At 36.8% G+C, this 23,024-nt stretch overlaps 1 protein-coding gene across 2 annotated transcripts in view; it reads right to left on the bottom strand.

Moving 5' to 3' along the window:
• The window catches only part of LOC115228319 (calcium-binding mitochondrial carrier protein SCaMC-2), an 86,118-nt gene that overhangs the window by 47,926 nt on the left and 15,168 nt on the right, over window positions 1-23,024 (bottom strand). Inside the window, exons 2-4 of one of the 2 annotated variants that reach the window (XM_036498574.1) lie at window positions 11,101-11,227; window positions 7,144-7,231; window positions 5,473-5,517 (exon numbers count right to left, since the gene is read on the bottom strand). In XM_036498574.1, coding sequence (XP_036354467.1) covers window positions 5,473-5,517; window positions 7,144-7,231; window positions 11,101-11,227 — 260 coding nt within the window. The remainder of the gene's footprint in view (window positions 1-5,472; window positions 5,518-7,143; window positions 7,232-11,100; window positions 11,228-23,024) is intronic. The other variant, XM_029798927.2, reaches the window with a different exon arrangement.

Genomic DNA, 23,024 nt, shown 5'->3' with positions numbered 1-23,024 from the left:
TCTGCAAATGGTGAGCATTCATTTGATCCTAAAGACACACAATAAAACATTTGATGACGTACTTGTGTTTAGTTGATTACATGAAGGTATATGTGTCCACATAAAGCTGAGAAACACTATGCACATTATGAGTTTCCCAGATATCAGATTAATCTAAATTGCATATGCAAAAACACCATGCTACAGTCCATATAGGAAGCAGTAATCATGACTGCTTTGACAGAAGCAAAGGCATTAGTCAAGATGCATCCTGTCAGTGAACTGGTACAATGTAACTAGGGAAATGGTAATGCAAGTGACCATGGAAGGTTAAATCAAGGATCAGTAGCTTATAACATGATGATAGCACCCTTTTCACAATTAGCTGTAAGGAGTCCAAGAATCTGTTGCTGTGTACAACATGCCAGTGAAATAAATGGTTTATACCTGAACACCAACAAGACCAAGATAATGGTCATGAGGTCCAATGAATGCCCATTTGTTCTATAACCTTGCTTTATAACAAATAACAATTCACACTGTTAGCTATTTCATTGCAAAAGTTTAAAAAATACCAGTGCTCTTCATACCTACTGAACTGCATTCTAATTTACTGTTTTCCTACACACCAAATATGGTCACATTCCTGATGCAAGATTTTTGTAGCCCCTGCAACAAAGTAATTCCTTAATCTTTGTAATTTCATATTTAATTACTACAGTTGCCTTTTCCCTTGGTCCTTTTTGGAGTAGGCTACCTATCCCATTCTTATGTGTTTTACAATCTGTCATAGTGAGATTTACATATATCAATATTATTGATCGTAAGTAAATTCTTACTAGTTATATTTCTCTCTGTTTCACAATTCAATACATTACAACTATTATCCTCTTCACATAAAACACTGGTGATTTGCCAACTTTACTGTGCCAAAATGAGTTCAAGTTCCCTCTTTCTTTCACTCATTTTAAGTTACTAGCTTAGCTTTAATAGTTTCAGCAGTTATCCTATATATTCTGTTGCTCAGTGCTTAGTCAAGCCACTGTTTCAGTCTGAATACCAGTAAGATTTTGTGATTAAGAACTCTCAATTATCCTCTGCACTATATCAGCTCTCCAAGTTTCTACACACTTCATTACCTAATATGTTATCTTAATACTTTCATTTCATTTTTCAGCCGAATGAATAATGTAATCATGTACATTTTCAATGCCTTCAACATGTGGAGTCAACAGAAACAATGAAATGTCTTATGGTACATTCTGAAATTAAATTTTTCGTGATCAATTTTGCCTTTCATCACTCCAGTGTACAAATGAATACCAGTAATATATCAGACTTAATTCAAATGACCGTAACCATTCCCAACAACATTTAACTGCCAACCTCCACAAATAAATGGAAAATATTATTTTGAACCAAGGAAGGAAACCCTACATAGTTATTTTGTAAAATGAGATAATACAGTCCAAGATAAACTAGGCCTGAAAAAGAGATAGGGTTGACTTAGCTGATATATCTTTGATCATAAGTCACTAGGACTGATGAGAGGCTAAATAAAAACAATATACTATGTCTAAATGTCTAGAATTTGCTGTTAAGTTTATTTTTCAGACTATGAACCTCATCTTTGACAATGAAGCATTGTCTATACTACATTTTGATCTCTGAGGCCACTGATGCACATACAATTATTGTAATCCATCTGACATGGAACAACTCAAAAGAACTGACTTGAACCACGATGACCTGTCCAACCTATACCAGCATAGTAAAGTATGCATAAAATAACATTTCATAGGCTGATTATGAAGGAGTGATGCTAGAGCTGTAAAATCTTACAAGCATTAATTTCAAACTTATTAATAACTGAATTGTTTCTTTTCAGATAAGCTCACATCTGATTATTTGAAGATTTCAAAAGTAACCAGTAACAACTTCTCTTCAAAAATTGACAAAATTTGGTACTGTCTGGTCATTAAATACCTGCAGACAGAGGGTTTGGCTCCCAAGGACATTCATGTTGACATTAGGTTACATTAGGGGACGACACTCCTACTTTATTAAAAGTGCAAAAGTGGGGATCCGAATTTAAAAGGGGCAGGGAGAGTCTTGAATATGATTCAACATCTTGATGTCCTGCAAGCTGCCACCACCAAGGAAAACATCCATGCTCACAACATGGTGACAGTTGATAGGTGACTGACTATAAATCAAATAGCCAATGCTCTTAGCATATCCTGTGAGTCGAGAATATTCTACACAATGAACTTGACATGATGAAGGTTTCTGCACAATGGGTGCCACGTCTTCTGACACTTGATCAAAAGTGCACCAGGCTGATCACATCACAGGAAAATCTGGCATTGCTTCAGGCAGATCCAGGTGGTTTACAAACCTAGGATGAATGTTGGCTTCATCACTTTGAGCCAGAGACAAAGAGACAATCCATGCTGTGGAAACACCCTTCTTCACCTGCTCCAAAGAAGGTCAAGGTCCTTTCATCTGCAGGGAAGATGATGGCCTCAGTTTTTTGAGAAACATGAGGCACTGTGTTTAAAAGGGCCACACCATCAAAAGAAGAGTATTATGCCAACTTATTGAGGCAATTACAAAAATCTATAAGACCATATGTCCAGGAAAACTGACAAAAGGAGTTTTGTTTCATCAAGGCAATGCTCCTGTACACAAGTCTTTGCTTTCAATGGGTTCTGTGCATGACAGTAGCTTTGAACTGGTTGTTCACCCTCCCATTTCTCCTGATTTGGCCATATCTGACTCATCTATTCACCAACATGAAAAATTACTTGGCTGTAAATCAGTATTGCAGTAATAAAAGTTTCTTCACTAATGAGATCCAAGAACTGCAACACTGATAGAAGAAGCATGTGGACCGTAAGTGGGATTATGTTGAAAAATAAACCTCATTCGTCACATTCTATGAGAGTATTATGGTCAGCCTATGAACTTTTCAGCTGACCCTTGAATCCAAACTGGTACCTTGAATCCAAACTGGTACTCTGCAATAGACCTGGATAATGCTTAGCAATCAAACTAATCAAAATGTGGTACTGATGTAAATATTTAAACAAAATTTCATCACTAAAGGTTAGTAGTCAAGAAAATTATTTATTGCATCATATATATATACACACATATATATATATATATATATATATATATATATATATTCATCTAGTTTCAGCTCATGAGCTGTGGCCATGCTGGGGCACCCGCATATATATATATATATATATATATATATATATATATATAAAATCATCATCATTTAACGTCCACTTTCCATGCTGGCATGGGTTGGACAGTTTGACTGAGGACTGGCAAGCCAGATGGCTGCATCAGGCTCCAGTCTGACCTGGCAGAGTTTCTACAGCTGGATGCCCTTCCTAATGCCAATCACACTGAGAGTATAGTGGGTGCTTTTACGTGCCACTGGCAATGGCCACACTCAAATGGTGTTTTTTACGTGCCACCTGCACAGGAGGCAGTCTAGCAGCACTGGCAACAACCTCACTCGAATGTTGCTTTTCAAATGCCACCAGCACAAGTGCCAGTAAGGTGACGCTGGTAACAATCACGCTCAAATGGTGCTTTTTACATGCTTTTTACCAGCACGGGAGCTAGTCAGCGGCCCTGGCAACGATCACACTCAAATGGTGCTCTTAGCACTCCACTAGCATGGATGCCAGTTATGTGTGCTGTCATCGAATTTGATTTCGATTTCACTTGCTTCAACAAGTCTTCGCAAGCAGAATTTAGTGCCCAATGAAGGAAAAGTACGCATAAGTGGGTTTGTTACACCATTGGCATAGGCCACGGGTTATGGTCTCACTTGACTTGCTGGGTTTTCTTAAGCACAGCATATTTCCAAAGGTTTCAGTCACTAATCATTGCCTTAGTGAGGCCTAATGTTCAATGGTCGTGCTTCACAACCTCATCCCAGGTCTTCCTGGGTCTACCTCTTCCACAGGTTCCCTCAACCACTACAGTGTGACACTTTTTCACACAGCTACCCTCATCCATTCTCACCACATGACCATACCAGCACAGTCGTCTCTCTTGCACACCACATCTGATGCTTCTTAGGTCCAACTTTTCTCTCAAGGCACTTACACTCTGTCAAATATGCACAGTGACATTACACATCCAGTGGAGCATACTGGCTTCGCTCCTTGCAAGCTTACACATGGCCTTTGTAGTCACGGCCCATGTTTCACTGCCATGTAGCATGGCTGTTCATACACATGCATCATACAGTCTACCTTTTACTCTGAGCGAGAGGCCTTTGTCACCAGCAGAGGTAGGAGCTCTCTGAACTTTGCCCAGGCTATTCTTATTCTAGCAGCTACACTTTCAGAGCACCCACCCCCGCTACTGACTTGGTCACCGAGGTAACGGAAGCTATCAACTACTTCTAGTTTTTCCCCCTGGAATGTGGTGGAAGTTGTTCTCTGCACATTTTCAGTGTTTATTGCTCCTGAGTATCAGCCACATACAAAAACTATCTTCCCAGTTGGCCTTCCTTTGATACTGTTGCACCTCTTAAGTGTCCATAGCTTACACTGGGTACATCTTATAGAATTTCTGCCTTTTCTACAGAGCGAGCAGGGCCATCTACCTGATGGGATTTGTGGTTTGTCTGCCTTCCTACTTATTAGATAATATATATATCCATTATAAATTTAAATCTTATAAGACAAGAAAAAAATTGTAACTAAGTACTTACATGAATGCTAGTATCAGTCCACTTTAAGAAAATCAGCTATATTAATTAAATTTAAATAACTGTATTATGAATTAATTAACTGATGTTCAATATAAAGTGATAGTCGACATAGGTACCAACTTGAGTCGAAAAAGAAACAGGCCTGCTGAAAATTATATTTTTAAGCATTAAATATTTACATTAGTACCACAGAATCTTTTGAGAACATTTATGAAAATAAGACATTTCTTCTAGCATAAAGAATCTCAAACAATTGTTATATAATACAGAAGTCAGATTCAAATGAAAAAACATAAAAATAAAATAAAAAAGCCACTTCAATGACTACCCAACTATCATGCTGTAAATACTTAACTATTTGAAATATAGTAAAAAGGAATGGAAACTAGAGATCAAACAAAATTAAGTTCTTAAAGGAGGTTATTAGGTAAAACAGCTCACTAAATATGTAGTATTATAAATTATATTTATTAAAAAAGATCTCTAATGTTAATCTGAAAATAGCATAATTAATTTAGTCAATTTCACAAAGTTTATAACTTTAACACACACCTAAAATGTGATGGTAAAGAATAGTCTAAAAGACAACACAACTGAGTAAATAGCTATTTACAAAACCACAAACACAAATAGCTTAACAGAAGCTGTCTAAGGATCTAATTCCTGGGTTTTTCACATAAACACCACTCGATCTATCTTAGTTTACCTACATTTCCATGCAGATTGCTGACAAGCCACGACCTTACCCCCAGCACAATGGTGATTTATAAGATGCATCAAAAGTCTCATTTCTGGAAGAAAAGGTACACTCACATGGTTTAAAAATGGGCAACAAACAAGAGTATCAGTTATATTCTAATCACATATATTGTTCTGATGCAGTCATCTTAACATTAAAACTCAGAAAATAGAACAATCTTCATGCAGCCTTTTCAAATGTTTAGAGAAACTATTGGTAACCTAAAACTTAAGCGTTTAGATTAATCAACTCAATAATAAACTGCTACAGTGATTGAATAATAGCTCAAAGGTTAAAATCCAATAAAAAAGTTTCAGAAAAAGAAAAATATAAATTAGTATGTCATGTTTTCAACCACTTCTACATTTCTTTTTTAACAACATAAAAATGTCAGCAAAATATATACTTTGACCTTTGGTTTCTGAAAAAATATTTTATAAATTACAAAATAATTATGGTCAAATTCTAGTAACACAATGGGACAAATGAATGTAATTGAAACTTTTCTTCAATAAAGAAGATAGGAACAAATAAAATGGTTGTCTATGGAGCTGTCACAAGCAAATCCAAAGTGATGAACCAGATCCTGCAGATAAACTTGTCCTAACTTTAAAATCCACGAAACGTCAAATGATAACAGCAGACTTTGGGCATCACATAATCAACAGATTGAACAGTAACAATAATAAATAACCTACAACCCAACAAGAAAGCATTTATGTTACTTGAGCTGTGGAGAATAAAGTCAAATTGCCTTCAAATCATACGCGACCATCTTAAAAAAAAAGGCGGGGAAAGACTTATTTGATAATGTCTCCTAAATACACAATGTCAAAAAAAAAAAACCTGGCTATGGCTGTAACATCATCGGCTGTAGATCTACTCAGTTAGGGCTGATCTGGAGCTAAATAACAACTAATGGTAACTGAAAAAACAGCTTGAAGATAACTGAAGGTGTGATGTCCACTGACTTAAGATATAACTTTACATGCCTCAATTAACTCAGCTAAAGACAAGAATCACTTTCAAAGTTGAAGGGATTAGTATCTAAAAAAAAAAATAGCCACAACAATGCGTGCAAATGTCTATGCTTTTAGGACCAGCCAACATATTGCAAATACAGGAAAAAAGAACACCAAACAGACATTGGTCTTTTTCTTTCGAAGTTAGATGCTTTATATTTAATTGTTTAGAGGAGAAAAGCAAAAAAGAATTATGAATATAAAGCTAAAAATTTATACAATGAAACCACATTTTTTTCACTATCATACGTGAAGCTTCATTAACTAACAATCACAACCCACCAAAAAAAGTAAATATTGAGGAAAGACAAAGTTGATTAAATTAACCCAGATACTTGACTTTGAAAAAAAATTTTTTATTTTTATCACAGACTACTGAAGGATAAAAGGCAAAGTTGGCCTTTGCAAGATCTGAACTTAGAAATGAAATAGTGAAGATGATAAACCAAGTTTTGTTTTGAAATTAAACTAGAATTTGATTTATCTAATATTGTAAAGATGATAATATATAGAAAGCAAAGAAGTATTATAAGACAGTGGTTTGAAACATCCAGTGAGTTTCAACTGAAATAAATAACAACACTGATGCAAAGAAACTGTTGGAATAGTCAGCATAAGAATAACTACCATCACTGTATAGCTTTAAACATTCTAACCTTTGCAGGAGCTTTTCAGCCTCGGCTTGATCCACATGTAATCCCAAATTTTTGAAGGATGTGATGATTTCTGACACATCAATGGCTCCTTAAAAATGGAAAATGAAGTAGGGAAATAAAGATGTATTAAATAAATTTTTTCAAAAGAGAGAGAAAACAAAATAGTATATATACAAATACAATATCAGCAATGTAGAGTATTGAAACTTCATTTGTCATACCTGCCATAAAAAAAAAAGCTTTTTGTAAGTGGAAAATTAATTATCAGAAAATTTCATATGGAAATACAAAGGAATCGATATTTTCAAATCTGAAGTGAAAAAATATAAAGTTTTGAAGAGTAAAGCTCTAATTAAAATAAATTACATTCATGCTGAAAGATACATAAAATATAAACAAAAATGTGTTCCAAAATTTTTCTATTAATTCTTATATGGCAAACTGGTACTATTTTATGATTGTTTTGTTAAAATCCAGACATATCTTTACACCTTCTTCATAGAAATATTAACTAATAGAAGTATTAGTTAATACTTCATAGAAGTATTAACTAATGTTTGTTTCTGTTACTATGAGGACTGTGTTGTCTGCATAATGAATATTGTTGTTGTTGGTGTTTTGTCCTGTCTATATACTTGGATTCAGCAGTTCGCATAATTATTCCTGTGCGAAAACATCGAAGAGCTTCAAGACTGCAGAGTAAATTCAATGGCCATTGTATGAGAACTGAACACTTTGTAACAGCCAAGAAACCACTGTAGACAAGATTCTTGAGCCTAACCACCGGGTGTACGTATCCTTTACCTTCGCCGTGTAATAGACAGAACGGGTTGGAAATCCATGGTTACTGATGTCTGTAAGCATAACACATGAAGTTAAATGAAGAGTCTCTACGTGCTCATTTGACCTAGTAGTTACACATACCCACATACCCTTCGATAGAGAGAGACTAAGTTAAATTATATATTTTAAGATATCCTTAAAAAAGATGATTACGACTGGAATACTTTTGATCATGACCCGAAACTAAACAACTTAAACAAAAAAAAAGATACAAATTCTAAGAAAAAATTACCTTCAAGTGATAATCAAACAAAATATACATATTCCATTAAAATACTTTCAATTATTAACTTCGTACAATAATAAAAGTAACAATTTCTTAATTAGCTTTTAAATATATAGAGTGAAGTTGTGACGTCTATGCAATTTTTATAGGACATTATCAATCATCAAAGAGTATTTTCATCAAATAAAAAGCAAGAAAACAATACAGTAAAACCACTTTGTACTCATGAAACGTTGTCGAAACGGTTGCTCAACGGACGCTCATGACTGCCAGTAATTCCCGCCATTCAAAGTAAGGGAAATAAATGCAATTATCTCCCCTACATAAGTATAGTTTGGTGTTCGGAAAAACACCCCTCAACATTTTCATTTTTAATATATTAAACTAATTACTTTCTAATATTTAAGGAAGGTTGTTTCACTGTAGTTGCAACAAGAAAAGATCACTCTGGATACAATTCACAAACTAAAACTTATTTAATTCCATATATCGTGTATTCTAGGTCAGGAAAATACCACAAAAAATGATGGTAACAATAAACATCTCACCCACAAACAAATCAACTGATAATTCTTTTACCTCTAAAATCGACCCTTTCATTGAATATAAAACTCTATTCAGTGACAATAGGATTTATTTTTCCGATACAAACAGATTGAGCACATCTGTGCAGCATAATTTTACTATATATCCAGTTCTTGTGCATACCAACTAGGTACTTTCAAAAAGTCATTTTTGGTCTTCTGTAGTTACATCTACATTCCAATTACTTTCAGCAACTTTGACTTGATAGACAGGGATTTATATATATATTTTCTCTTAGATAAAGCTAGAAAGCAAACAATACAGCTTATCAGCAATGTTAAACTTTATTATGACATCAACTACACAATATCGTTGTTGGATAAACAAGCTCAAATTTGCTGAAGCAGGATATAGCAAGTAAAACAAATAATTGGACACTTATTTTTGAGATGGTATCGCCCATTATCCAGAGTCAGAACTCAATAATAAAATAATAAAAAAACTTAAAAATAATAAGCAGTTTGGTCAGTAAAGTGATGCTGGTTTGTCACAAATATATTACTATATCAGTCAGAAAATATGTAATTATAACACAGATTTTTATTTAAAATGTGGAGGAAAAAAAAAAAGTAATGAAGTATTGAAGGTGAAGTATAAAGAAAGATAAGAAATATACTCTATCACTTAAGAAAACTAAAACACATTCAATATTGCTGTTGAATGCAAAATTACATGTTACAGAGTTTTCTTTTTCCTAGATAGATATTGAAACAAAGATTAGGGGTCTCTCACTCCCAGCTGTTAGATGGTTGTTAACTCTACTAAGTTCATATGCTCTTTGATAGGTTTTGTTTTTCATCCTGTAGGGCAGTGCTACTCAAAGTGGTGGTCCACAGACTGGCACTGGTCAGTGGCGAGTTTCCAGAAAAGAAAGAAACATTATAAAATGCTTATCTAATATTGTATTATTTGTTTACAAAATAAACATAAGATAAAAAAAAATTGCCAACTTTTATTATATTCATTATATATATTGTTTCTGGTATAAATTAATATTACTAAGAAATATTATCAGTACCTGGCACATTGGAAAAAAAAACTGCCAGTACACCACATCAGATAGTTTGAGAAGCATTGCTGTAGGGTATCCAACGAAAACCACCCTCTTTGCCTTCTTGGCAGGGTTAGTTCTCAACAGCCTGATTATGTAACAGGTAGTACTTGGTTACATATTACTATTATTGGCACTAAGAGTGACCTGACATGGTATACATAAACATACATACACAAAAGATTTCTAGTTTTTATCAGCCAAGTTTCACTCATAAGACTATAGTAAAAGACACTAGCTTAATGCATGAAGCAGTGGGATTGAACCTGGAACATGAATGCATCAATTCCATCTACCATTCTCTAAGTCCTACATTTTGCTAACAGAAGGTAATAAAATAGGTATCTTAACTTCAATGAAATTAATTCCGCTCGTAATTTTCATCAGTGTTTATTTGATAATGTCAATATACCTTCCTAATGTTAAATGACATAAAGAGCCAACTTTTTGTTAGCTATCTATTATTTTGTTGTCTAAAAGCAACATGGTGTGATGCTAAGCACACTGAGATACCTGAAACTACTATAGTTTCAAATCTAAATCTGAGATATGCATAAACATTCAAATCTTTTGTACCTCTGGCTTATAAACCCAAGGCTTATGTCTATGTATGGAAAACAAAATATCTGATAATTTTGCTTAAAATGACAGTTTGTAGTTGAGGGTTTGGAAAATATTCCACAAAATTATTATAATAACATGGCTTAATGTGATGAGGTAACAGTTTGGGACATAACAGAAGTACAATATATCACAATAAATTAATGTTTTACAACAATTTTCATTTACAATTTGGTACTAAATTATATATATATATATTAAGATTAAGGAATGATTTGAGGTCTAGATCAATAAAATGTTCCAAACATTAAGTACAAGTAAATATTCACTAATGATTTGATCTGACCATATTCAATTTTTAGAAATAATTTCTTCAGAGATAAGCCAATAAGAGAGGCTATGCAGCCTCTTCACCTACTAAAATAGCAGTTAGATCTATCTCCCTTGAATCACAACCTGTCATCTTAAAAAAAAAAAAAATGACACATTAAATCATATGTTGCTCCATAAAAAGTTAGGACGGTCTTGGTGGAATACCTTTGATCATAAGCCTGTTTGATTAGGATTAACTTAGGGCTAAAGAAGAACTGCTACAGAAATGGCTGTTTCTCATTGCAGAGCTCCTGAAGAAGAGGTATTTAAACAAAAGTCAAGAAATGGTGTAGAACAAAAAGAATAACTAAGCACTTACCATCTTGATTTGTATCGATGTTACGGAAAAACAGCCGCAGTTTCTTCTCATGTTCAGCAACATATTGGACAAACTCAGCAAAGTTAACTTGACCATCTTTTGACACATCTGTCTTTTCAAAGAATCTCTGATGAAAAGAAAGCATTGAAGATTGATAAATAAAAAAATTACATTTTTCATTCCATACCATCAGTATTTTAAGAGATAAATGGATATAATTAAAAACAAAATTTTCATACATTAAATCAAAATGTTAGAATTTATAAACTTTAAGAGCATGTGAAATAATTTTGTTCTGGAAAGGATGTTGAAACAAAGCCATAAATAATAGCTGTGAATATTAGGTTGAAGACCCTTTAGATTGAAGTCAACTTTGCCTTTCATCCATTTAAGGTTGATAAATAAAGTATTAGTTTGGTAATGGAATCAAGTCTGCTGCACTCTTTTCCTCTCTATCTCTCTCTCATATTACAGAGGAGTCCAACCCATGCTAGCATGAAATGTGGATGTTAAATGATGATGATATATGCACAGGAATGGATATGTGGTTGAGAAATTTGCTTCCCAACCACATGGTTTCGGATTCAGTCTCATTGCGTGGCACCTTGGGTCAAATAAAACTTTGTGAATGGATTAGGTAGGCAGAAACTGTCATATATGTCGTAAATGGCAGAAACTGTCATATACAAGGCAGCGAGCTGTCAGAAACATTAGCAGTACTTCGTCAGTCTTTACGTTCCGAGTTCAAATTCCGCCGAGGTCAACTTTGCCTTTCAACCTTTCGGGGTCGATAAATTAAGTACCAGTTGCGCACTGGGGTCGATGTAATCGACTTAATCCCTTTGTCTGTCCTTGTTTGTCCCCTCTATGTTTAGCCCCTTGTGGGCAATAAAGAAATAAGAAACTGTCATATATGTCTTTAAGTAGATTGTGTATGTTCATGTTGCCTTCATCTGACATCAAGAGATAGCTGTAGATGAATGAGTGTCACTGCCATAAAAGCAGTGTCATTTATTTCTAATATTCTGCCCCAAAATATAAATTTTCTTAAGAACAAGAGTTATAACTATCTCTGTCTACTGGTTTCCATTTTATTCATCATATGGCAATGTTTGATCTGGGGAATTTTGAGAAAGCACTGAATCTATTCTCAGCCTTTATTGCACAAATGAGTATACATGGTATACATCAGCTTAAGTTGGAGTTAGATTCATATCACACGTCTTGATAACATTAATAACAATACAATACTATTAATACAATCTGGTTGTGAAGAATTACTGCACAGCTTTCATGAACAGGTGACAATTTTTGAAAACAATTTGGATGATTTTCATTTCTTTCAATATTTACTTCAAATATTTTGTTCATGTTAATAAATGAAATGAGACTTGCATTGTTTAATACAATCCTCACAATAATTATTGTATGGACTATCAAAGAGATATACAGCATACAATAGAAATTACAAATATTTATGACTAAACAATATTATTAAAATATTAAGTGGTTTTGCATATGTGACAATCTATTGTTACAAATGGAGTACTGTGAATATAGGTCAGGTTTGGACTGGACTACCTATGTTTAGTCCACTGCAGGACAAAGTCCTCAGCATGTTCCCTCCACCAACCACAGTCTGTTGTGGAGACTGAATTTGAGCTTGAGATCATACTGGTTTGATGAGCCTACTCTGCCACACTGACTCAACATGGATTGGCAGAGGGATACTGTTTTTATACTCTTACCCAGGAGTAGTTAAGTTGATTACACAGGCCCCAATGCTCAACTGGTACTTAATTTATCAGCCCAAAAGGATGACATTTGAACTCAGGATGTTAGTACAGATGAAATACCATTAAACATTTCAGAGATGGAGTGCTAAGCAGTGATAAATAAAATTGTAGTGTTATAATATGCTTACAGAGAGTTTGAACTGGGGAACAAGCCACTCGCTGCATTTTGTCAGGGAAAGTAAATCCAGTTTGTTGACAAATGTTGTGTATACACCTAGATCAGCTCATAGCGCCACCTACCCAGACTGGAGATGCTAGCATTTTGGAATAGTTATTTCCTCTTCAGTCACAGACACTAGGCAGGCGGCACTATGAGCTGATTGAAGAGATTGACTCTCTTATGCAAATGATTTTGCCAGCTTGCTGCCTTAAGTATCAATAAAAAGAAACTATCTTACTAATATAGTTCACATTTCTATTTCATAGTCTAACTGTTCCTGTGATATAATTACTCTATTTATGCAGATATTTTTGACAGAATAGAAAATAAGGACTTTGTAGATGAGTTATTAATCAAACACCAGAAACTAGCACAAATTAAAGTTTATTACACAATGGATTCAAACAGTATTACAGTGTTGGTGTTTCTTTCTATCATTCTCAATTACAGATGGGTTACAATTTAATCTCAAATTAACTAAAATTAAATTGTTATCACCTCAGATAAAATGCTTAGCAGCATTTCATCCATCTTCATCCAAATTCCATTGAAGCTGATTTTGCCTTTCATCTTTTCAGGGTAGATAAAGTAATTACTAGTTGAACACTGGGTCAATATAATCAACTTATCCCCTCCTCCAAAATTACTGGCCTCATGCCAAAATTTGAAACCATTATTTTAAGTCCAACTTGGCTATCTTGGAAACACTGGAGTGTTTCCTGTGTTCAAACTGATACTTACTTCATCAGCAATAAAATTTGAAATTCCATTTATTTCCTAGTACAAAAAATCCATACTGAAGTTATATGACATTAAATGTATCATTTCATAATTTTTTTCCCCATTTATTTCATGCCTTTTATTTCTGCAATCTGGATCAGATTTGTATTTTCACTAAAGCTGATACAAAGGCTTGTTCTTTGTTTCATTTTTTTAATGTGCTTTTTATTAGTCATATGCTTTTAACATTTGTTAATCTAGCCTAGTAACATCATTTTGATATGCAATACTTTAAATGCTTAAATAACCTCAGAATACTTAGATCATAATTATCACATCTACAATATTTTTCATACTCTTTTTTTTACATTGCCAGAAAGTTTCATCCTTAATAAGTATGTTTTTTTGTCTCTAAATTTGAACGGAAATGAAAATTCATTTGTCAATATATTTATAGATCTAAAGCTTATAAACCTTTAGATTTATAAATACATTGTAGAGATTAACCAAAAGGTAGATTTAACATATTAGGGACCAAATTCCTAAAATGAGAGTACCTTTTCTATGTTTTAAAGCAAACAGTGTTTATGATACAAATACGCATAAAATATAATTTCAGAATTTAGTAAAAAAAATGCAAAACAAAATTTAAATAATATTAGCATTTCATAGCAACATCTGTGTGAAAACAATTATCAAATCGAGATATACATTATTGATTGAGAATAAATATGAAGATATGACACTTTTCTGGGTCAATATAATTTTGAAATCAATAAACAATAATTTTATGATATAAATGCCAGAGAATTATTAAAACTGTTGTAACCAATGATTTAGTATGAACATCTGCAGGAAAAACATGGGTGGGAGATCAAGAGTGTAGTGCAGTTGCTTGCAATGGAATGGAATCCCATTAAAGTTCCCCAAGGACCAGATAGCAATATTAATATAAGTGGTATTGTCCTACCATCAAAAAACTGGATGGATGTCATATTATTACTCAAAAGCCTTGAGAACAACAAACAACAGTACAAGCGTATCATGTGAGGATAAAACAGAGGACCAGTATTCAAGAGACCCAGGTGAGATCTACAAAAGTAGATGACTGGATTATTAAGGATGTTGCAAAGTAATTAGTTTTTAAGTTATAAAAGAAACATCAGAATTTCCACATCCCAACTGTAGAAGGAACCTGTGGAAGAGGTAGATCCAGGAAGACATGGGATGAAGTGGTGAAACATGATCTTCAAACATTAAGCCTCACAAGGGAAATGACAGGAGACCGAGACCTTTGGAGATATGCTGTGATTGAGAAGACCCAGCAAATGAAGTGAGATCACAGCCATGGCCGATGCCAGTGTAGCATATAAGGCCCATTTAAGAGGACCCTTGATGTGTCGGGCGATATGATATGCTTGAGACGACCTGTTGAGTGAAGTAAAACCAAAATCATTGCTATGGCCAGTGCCCCCTGACCGGCTCCTGTTCCAGTGGAACATAAAATGCATCATCCAAACACGGTCAATGCCAGTGTCCCCTGACTAGCTCCCGTGCCAGTGGCATGTAGAAAACACTATCCGAATGTGATTGATGCCAGGCTCGCCTGACTGGCCCTTGTGCCGGTGGCACATAAAAAGCACCCACTACACTCTCAAAGTGGTTGGCATTAGGAAGGGAATCCAGCTGTAGAAACATTGCCAGATCAGATTAGAGCCCGGTGCAGCCATTGGCTCTCCAGACCTCAGTCAAACTGTCCAACTATGCCAGCATGGAAAATGGATGTTAAACGATGATGATGATGATGATTTACAATATCTACTTACAATCTTATTTTATTGGTGAAATATGGAGAGAAAATAGATAATCTACTACAGCTGGTAGGAGTAGGAAAACAAAGATATGAAGGTATTTATACTTAGTCTAGAGTATAAAATTTACTTAAGCCAGAAGAGAAGCAGACAAATTTTCTAATACTTATTAGTGAGCCAAATCATACAAGACGACACCAAGGGAAGAGGAGTCCACAATGACTAAAAATACACTAGTTTTCAATAAGGGTGAAAAGAAAAAGAAAAAAAGGCATGAAAAGAGGTATTGCTGAGAAAGAGAACACCATTCCCAGTGAGAAATTATCAATGTTAGTATATACAGTCATTAAAATCATGAAGTGAAAGAAAGAGAAATCTCGGAAATAGTTGTGGATTTTAGTTTCTTCTACAACATAATTATACAGTTTGTTGTTTTTGCCCAAGATATTCCATCAGTACACCCTTGGCAAATAGTCTAAATTGAATACTACTAGATTTGCAGTCATTACTAATTAGGTCACTGTTGAAGTCTTCTGGTTCATGTAGGTGTATCTAGGACAACTCAGTCCTTTCTTTACAAAGATAAACAACACCAATGAGAATTCATAGGTGAGTGTAGGAAATGTTAGAAACAAATTTACAAGCAGCCTGAACCAGTATTTAGTTAAGTCCTTCATTAGACAATAACTTCCCAATACACAGGAAATTTATGACTAGCACTGGGTTGTCTATTACATATTTTTTTATTTGCTAATGTATTTTTATATAAAAAGATAGTTTGATAAAAACCACTAGTAGTATGAATACTAATATATCATTGTGATGCTGGTTCTCTTTTCTCATAGACATTTCAGAATGCATGCTTATTTAGTTGCAGCTAGAATGTTTGTGAATCACTAAATTAGACTAAATGTTTTATGCAAAGCTGTTTCAACTGCATTGAGATCTTAGATTATCATAGCAATGGCATGAACAAAGTTATAGTGTAGTTATTTGTTCACATATCATTTAGATGTCAGGAAGTAAGACTATTTAATTTTTAAAAAAATACAACCAGTTATTTTTAATCTTTGCCTGAAGACTGTAGATAGGAGTGAACATTTGTTTGCCTTTTTCTTTTTTTAATACTGCTGACATATTTTCCTATCTCAACCAGTACACTAGTATAGTGGTGCATATATTTTAAAATAAAAGAGCATTGCCATTAATGTTTAGAGCTATTTAAAGAATTTTTTTGGAATTGATTGCATCAGTCTTTTGCTACTACAGAAAGCTATAGAGTTAACATATTTTACTTCACATGTTATATCAACATCCCACACAAAGAATACTTATTTATCCAATTAACCAGCTTGATAAATGAGCTAACAAGGGATACTCTAAATAATCATTCAATATGCTAAAGACCGCAACAAAATCTTCTTTGAATCACACCATAGTTTAAAAGAAAAAAAAGATAATGCAGTCCTAAATAAGCACTGTCCAAAGCTGAAATAGCTTTTGTCATAGGTCTGCTCAGTCAGAGCTAGCCTGGGGCTAAACAACAACCAGTATGATAGCACCAACTACTTGATCTTCCTTTGTCTTTACCCAAAATTTAGTTGTTTAAATTTATTCTCTTCAGAGTAAAAACAGACAATTAATATAAATACATTTACTATAAAATTTGAGTAGGCAAGAACTTTAAGTTTTGTCTAATGACAAAACAAAGTCCAGCTAGTACAAATGTTATTATGAATTTGATACTAATCTCAGGAGTCTCTTTATGAGAAAATGTCCTGTTATTCTTAAAATTGCTTTAAAATAATAATCTCAGTTTAACAGATACTGTTACCACATTTATACATTTCACATGTCATAGCAACTGAAGTTTAAGTACTACAGTCAGAATCAAGTTGTAGCTAGCCACACACCAACATCTGCACAATTAACTCATTAAAATTCATACATTTAACTTTTCACTAATGCAGTGTACACATAGACGTTGAATATTTGTATATAACATCTACAGTTGAACACTTAAAGGAATCTAGCAGAAATATATGCAAATTTTAAAAAGTATACACCACCATAACATAAAATGTTGTCTCCCCAATTTTGATATAACCATCTCTTTTTTTTTTAATTTAAAATGTCCTTCCTTAAGACAGTGGAGTTTGATTAGAGAAAAATTTGGCAGCCATTTTTAACAGGTCAAGTAACTAAGTAAAAGTTCCTTGTAAACTCACATAAAAATATTTATATCTATGTATGTGAGCATATTCACTTTTTTCAATGTGTATTTCCATTTTTTTGGTGAGATCTGGAGTTAATAACCAATGAATATTTTTCTCATGAAAGAACCATCATTATTATCATCATTTAACACCCATTTTCCATGTTGGCACGGGCTGGATGGTTTGACAGGAGTTAGCAAACTGGACCAGGCTCCAGTCATCTGTTTTGGCACTGTTTCTAAGGTTGGATGCCCTTCCTGATGCCAACAATTTTACAGAGTGTAGTGGATGCATTTTACATGGTGCCAGCACAGGTGCCTTTTACACGACATCGGTGCGGGTGCCTTTTACGTGAAACCGGTGTAGGTGCTCTTTACATGGTGCCAGCACCAGTAAACTTTTATGTGGAACCTGCACGGGTAAACTTTTATGTGGGCCCAACATGGGTAAACTTTTATGTAGGGCCAGCATGGGTGCTCTCTACATGGTGCTGGCATCAGTACATTTTACATGGTGCTCTTCACATAGCACTAGCATGGATGCCTTTTATGTGGCACCAGTACCAGCAGAGTAACAGAGATAAATAACAGTTTTATTAAGAAACATTTTACAATTTGAAAATCTAAGTAAATGTATTTTCAGTGTATGCCTGTTACGTCTTTGTAGTTGGGAATTTTGTCACATAAAGAAGTACAAAGTCTAGAATGTAGAGTGCTTGACTATTGTTAAATTCAGAAGTTGCTTGCAAAAGGTTGCCGGCAGTTATAATATTCTTTTTTCAATCCAAAAGCTAGTTGCATCATCATCATCATCATTTAATGTCTGCATTCCATGCTGGCATGGGCAGGACAGTTTGACAGAAGCTGACCAGCTGAAGGGCTGTTCAGGCTTTATGTCTGTTTTGACATGGTTTCTACGGCTGAATGCCCTTCCTAAAGCCAACCACTTTACAGAGTGTACTAAGTGCTGTGTGGCACCAGCACTTATAAGCCTGCAAGATTAGGGATGCTCAGCTGGAGAGGGTTGCAAGGGATGAGCCTGGATGCAAGGGCAACCACACTATGTAAAATTTATCACAGCCATGTAGGAAAATTAGCACCCTACGCAAGTGCCTTGTACTAAATCCCTGGGTCAACTATAATCTTTCAAATGGATTTGGTGGAAGGAAACTGAAAGAAGCCCATCATGTGTATGTGTGTGGAAAAAACGAATGTGTGCATGCATATGTGTTTGTGTCTCCTCGTCTTGACATCACATGATAGTTGTAAATGAGTATCACTGTCATATAAGCCAGGTCATTCATTTCCAATATTCTGCGAGTACCTTGCTTGGAAACAGATAAGGGCTGGCAACAGGAAGGGCATCCAAGCATAGAAAATTTGTTTCGAATAAACTGTCTAACCAAAGCAGAGGAGTTCCAAACAAACATTATTTGCATTTTTCTCTTTCTCTATCAATAATAGATATTTGACAAGGAAAAGACAAAATTAACTCCCATCTATATCAACCTTAATTTCATCATCATCATCGTCGTTTAACGTCCGTTCTCCATGCTAGCATGGGTTGGACGGTTCGACCGGGGTTCTGGGAAGCCAGAAGGCTGCACCAGGCTCCAGTCTAATTTGGCAATGTTTCTACAGCTGGATGCCCTTCCTAACGCCAACCACTCCGTGAGTGTAGTGGGTGCTTTTTACGTGCCACCTGCACAGGTGCCAGGCGGGGCTGGCAACGGCCACGGTCAGATTGGTGTATTTTATGTGCCACCGGCACGGAAGCCAGTCGAGGCGGTGCTGGCATCGGCCACGAGTCGGATAGTGCTTTTTACGTACCACCAGACCAGGGATCCTGGCTGGTTCAATTCGATTTCGATTTCGCTTGCCCCAACATGTCTTCACAAGCAAAGGGGGTTGGCAAGGGTGCCTGTCGTACGGTCGCATTGGAGAGTATTTTACGTGCCACGGCCACGAGTCGGATAGTGCTTTTTACGTACCACCAGACCAGGGATCCTGGCTGGTTCAATTCGATTTGATTTCGCTTGCCCCAACATGTCTTCACAAGCAAAGGGGGTTGGCATGGGTGCCTGTCGTACGGTCGCATTGGAGTATTTTACGTGCCACGGCCCCGAGTCGGATAGTGCTTTTTACGTACCACCAGGCCAGGGATCCTGGCTGGTTCAATTCGGTTTCGATTTCGATTTCGCTTGCCCCAACATGTCTTCGCAAGCATGGGGGGTTGGGATGGGTGTCTGTCGTCGGATGAGGTTCTATATCGACTTCGCTTGCCTCAACCGGTCTTTGTGTCCAAGGGAGGAAAGGCATTCATAAGTGGGCTGGGCTCACTTGTCCTGCCTGGTCTTCTCACGTACAGAATATTTCCAAAGGTCTCGGTCTCTGGTCATTTCCTCAGTGAGGCCTAAAGTTCGAAGGTCGTGCTTCACCACCTCGTCCCAGGTTTTCCTGGGTCTACCTCTTCCACGGGTTCCCTCAACTGCTAGGGATTGGCACTTTCTCACACACCTATCTTCATCCATTCTCGCCACATGACCATACCAGCGCAATCGTCTCTCTTGCACACCACAACTGATGCTTCTTAGGTACAACATTTCTCTCAAGGTGCTAACGCTCTGTCGAGTATGTACACTGACATTACACATCCATCGGAGCATACTGGCTTCATTCCTCACGAGCTTACGCATGTCCTCAGCAGTCATGGCCCATGTTTCGCTGCCATGTAGCATGGCTGTTCGTACACACGCATCATACAGTCTGCCTTTTACTCTGAGCGAGAGGCCTTTAGTCACCAGCAGAGGTAAGAGCTCCCTAAACTTTGCCCAGGCTATTCTTATTCTAGCAGTTACACTTTCAGCGCACCCACCCCACTACTGACTTGGTCACCTAGATAACGGAAGCTATCAACTACTTCTAGTTTTTCCCCCTGGAAAGTGACGGAAGTTGTTTTCTGCAGATTTTCGGAGGTTAATGCTCCCGAGCATCTGCCACATACAAAAACTATCTTCCCAGTTAGCCTACCTTTGACATTGCTGCACCTCTTATGTGTCCATAGCTTACACTGGGTACATCTTATAGAGTTTCTACCTACACTTTTCTACAGATCGAGCAGGGCCATCTTCCTGAAGATATTTGTGGATTGTCTACCTTTCTACTTATTAGTACTTTGGTTTTAGCTAGGTTGACTCTAAGGCCCCTTGATTCTAAACCCTCCTTCCACACCTGGAACTTCTCCTCCAGTTCTGATAGTGACTCAGCAATAAGAGCAAGGTCGTCAGCGTAGAGGAGCTCCCAGGGACAGCCTGTCTTGAATTCCTCCGTAATTGCCTGGAGTACTATGATAAATAGGAGGGGGCTGAGTACTGAACCCTGGTGGACCCCAACCTCTACTTTGAATTCTTCTGTGTACATGTTGCCAACCCTAACCTTACTTACGGCATCTCTGTACATGGCTTGCACAGTCCTCACCAGCCATTCATCTATCCCTAGTTTCCTCATTGACCACCAGATAAGGGATCGGGGGACCCTATCAAAAGCTTTCTCCATGTCAACGAAAGCCAGGTAGGGGCTTATCTTTGGCTAGGTATTTCTCCTGCAGCTGCCTTACCAGGAATATAGCATCAGTGGTACTTTTTCCTGGCACGAACCCAAACTGCATCTCATCTAAACTAACTCTCTCTCTAATTAGTTGGGCTATGACCCTCTCCGTAACCTTCATTACTTGATCCAACAGCTTGATACCTCTGTAATTATTTGTATCTAGGGCATCACCTTTACCTTTGTAGCAGTTGACTAGTATGCTGCTGCACCAGTCATTGGGTATGACTCCTTCGTGTATCACCTGGTTGACTATACGGGTGACTAGGTTATAGCCGACACTGCCAGATATTTTGAGCATCTCTGCAGTAATTCCTGATGGGCCTGGGGCTTTCCCTGTCTTCATGCTTCTAATTGCCTTAGCTACCACGGAACTATCAACTCGGATAGCTGGTCCCTCTGTAGGGTCAACATTCGGCAGACTCTCTTTATCCCATTCATTTTCCTCATTCAGTAACCTTTCATAGTGGCGTCTCCAAGCTTCTCTCTTTGCATCCTCATTTAGCGCAAGTGAACCATCCTCCATGCGAACACATTTCTCTCCTACCACATCACGATTCTCTCTCACACACTGTCTTGCAACACGAAATACCTCAAGTCTTTCATCCTCACGGCGCAGGACATTGGCAAATTTTCTCTTATCTGCTTCCCCTCTGGCTAGATAGACCTGTCTCCTAGCTTCCCTTCTGGCAGTCTGATACCCTTCCCTGCTACCACCGTTCTTCCAGGCCTTCCAAGCCTGTTTCTTTTGTCTAATAGCCCTGTCAACAATATTGTTCCACCACCACGTTATTTTGGGTCTTAAGGGGACTTTGCACCAGCCACAGATCTGGTCAGCGGCTTTCAGCAGGTTGTCCCTCAGAAACGTCCAGTTGTCTTCTAACCCATGTGTAGCTATACCCCCTTCCACTTCGTCAAAGGCTTCAAGTAACATATCTCTAAATCTCTGTCCATTCGCAGGGGCTTTAAGCTTCCAGACCCTTCTTCTCCATGTTGGTCGTCTTCTAGTCGCCCTCTTAGTCCTGATCCTAAAGTCACTAACTACCAGTCTATGTTGTGGGGTGCATTCTTCGCCTGGGAAGGTTTGGCATTTTTAAGCAGCCATCTTTCCCTTTTTCTGGCAAGGATGTAGTCGATTTGGCTAGTATGCCGGCCCGATCGGTAGGTGACCAGGTGGCTTGTTGGTTTCCTGAAGTTAGTGTTGCAGACCATAAGACTATTCGCATCGCAGAACTCCAGCAGCCTGGTTCCCTCCTCGTTGCGGGAACCATAACCGTAGCCTCCATGTACGCCATGGAAGCCCCCAGCATGTCGTCCAACATGCCCATTGAAATCACCAGCCACAAAGAGAAGGTCCCTGTCGTTCGTCGATGAGGTGGTCTGCAGTAGGGTGTCATAGAAACTGTCTTTCTGTCCATCGGGTAGCCCTGGCTGAGGGGCATAGGCCATATAATGGTTGCTAATCTATTATGAAGCACTATTCTAATCTTAAGTATTCTGTCACTTACTCTGATTACCTCAATTACTCTATCTATCCATTTCTCAGCGATAATTATACCCACGCCACCAACCCCGTCAGTGTTCCCTGCCCAGAAAATCTTGTACCTGTGTCCCTT

This window comes from Octopus sinensis, linkage group LG2, assembly GCF_006345805.1.
Source record: "Octopus sinensis linkage group LG2, ASM634580v1, whole genome shotgun sequence".
NCBI classification, from domain to species: Eukaryota; Metazoa; Mollusca; class Cephalopoda; order Octopoda; family Octopodidae; genus Octopus; species Octopus sinensis.
Note: the sequence above shows the minus strand (reverse complement) of the source record. Positions and strands in the feature narration are given on the sequence as shown.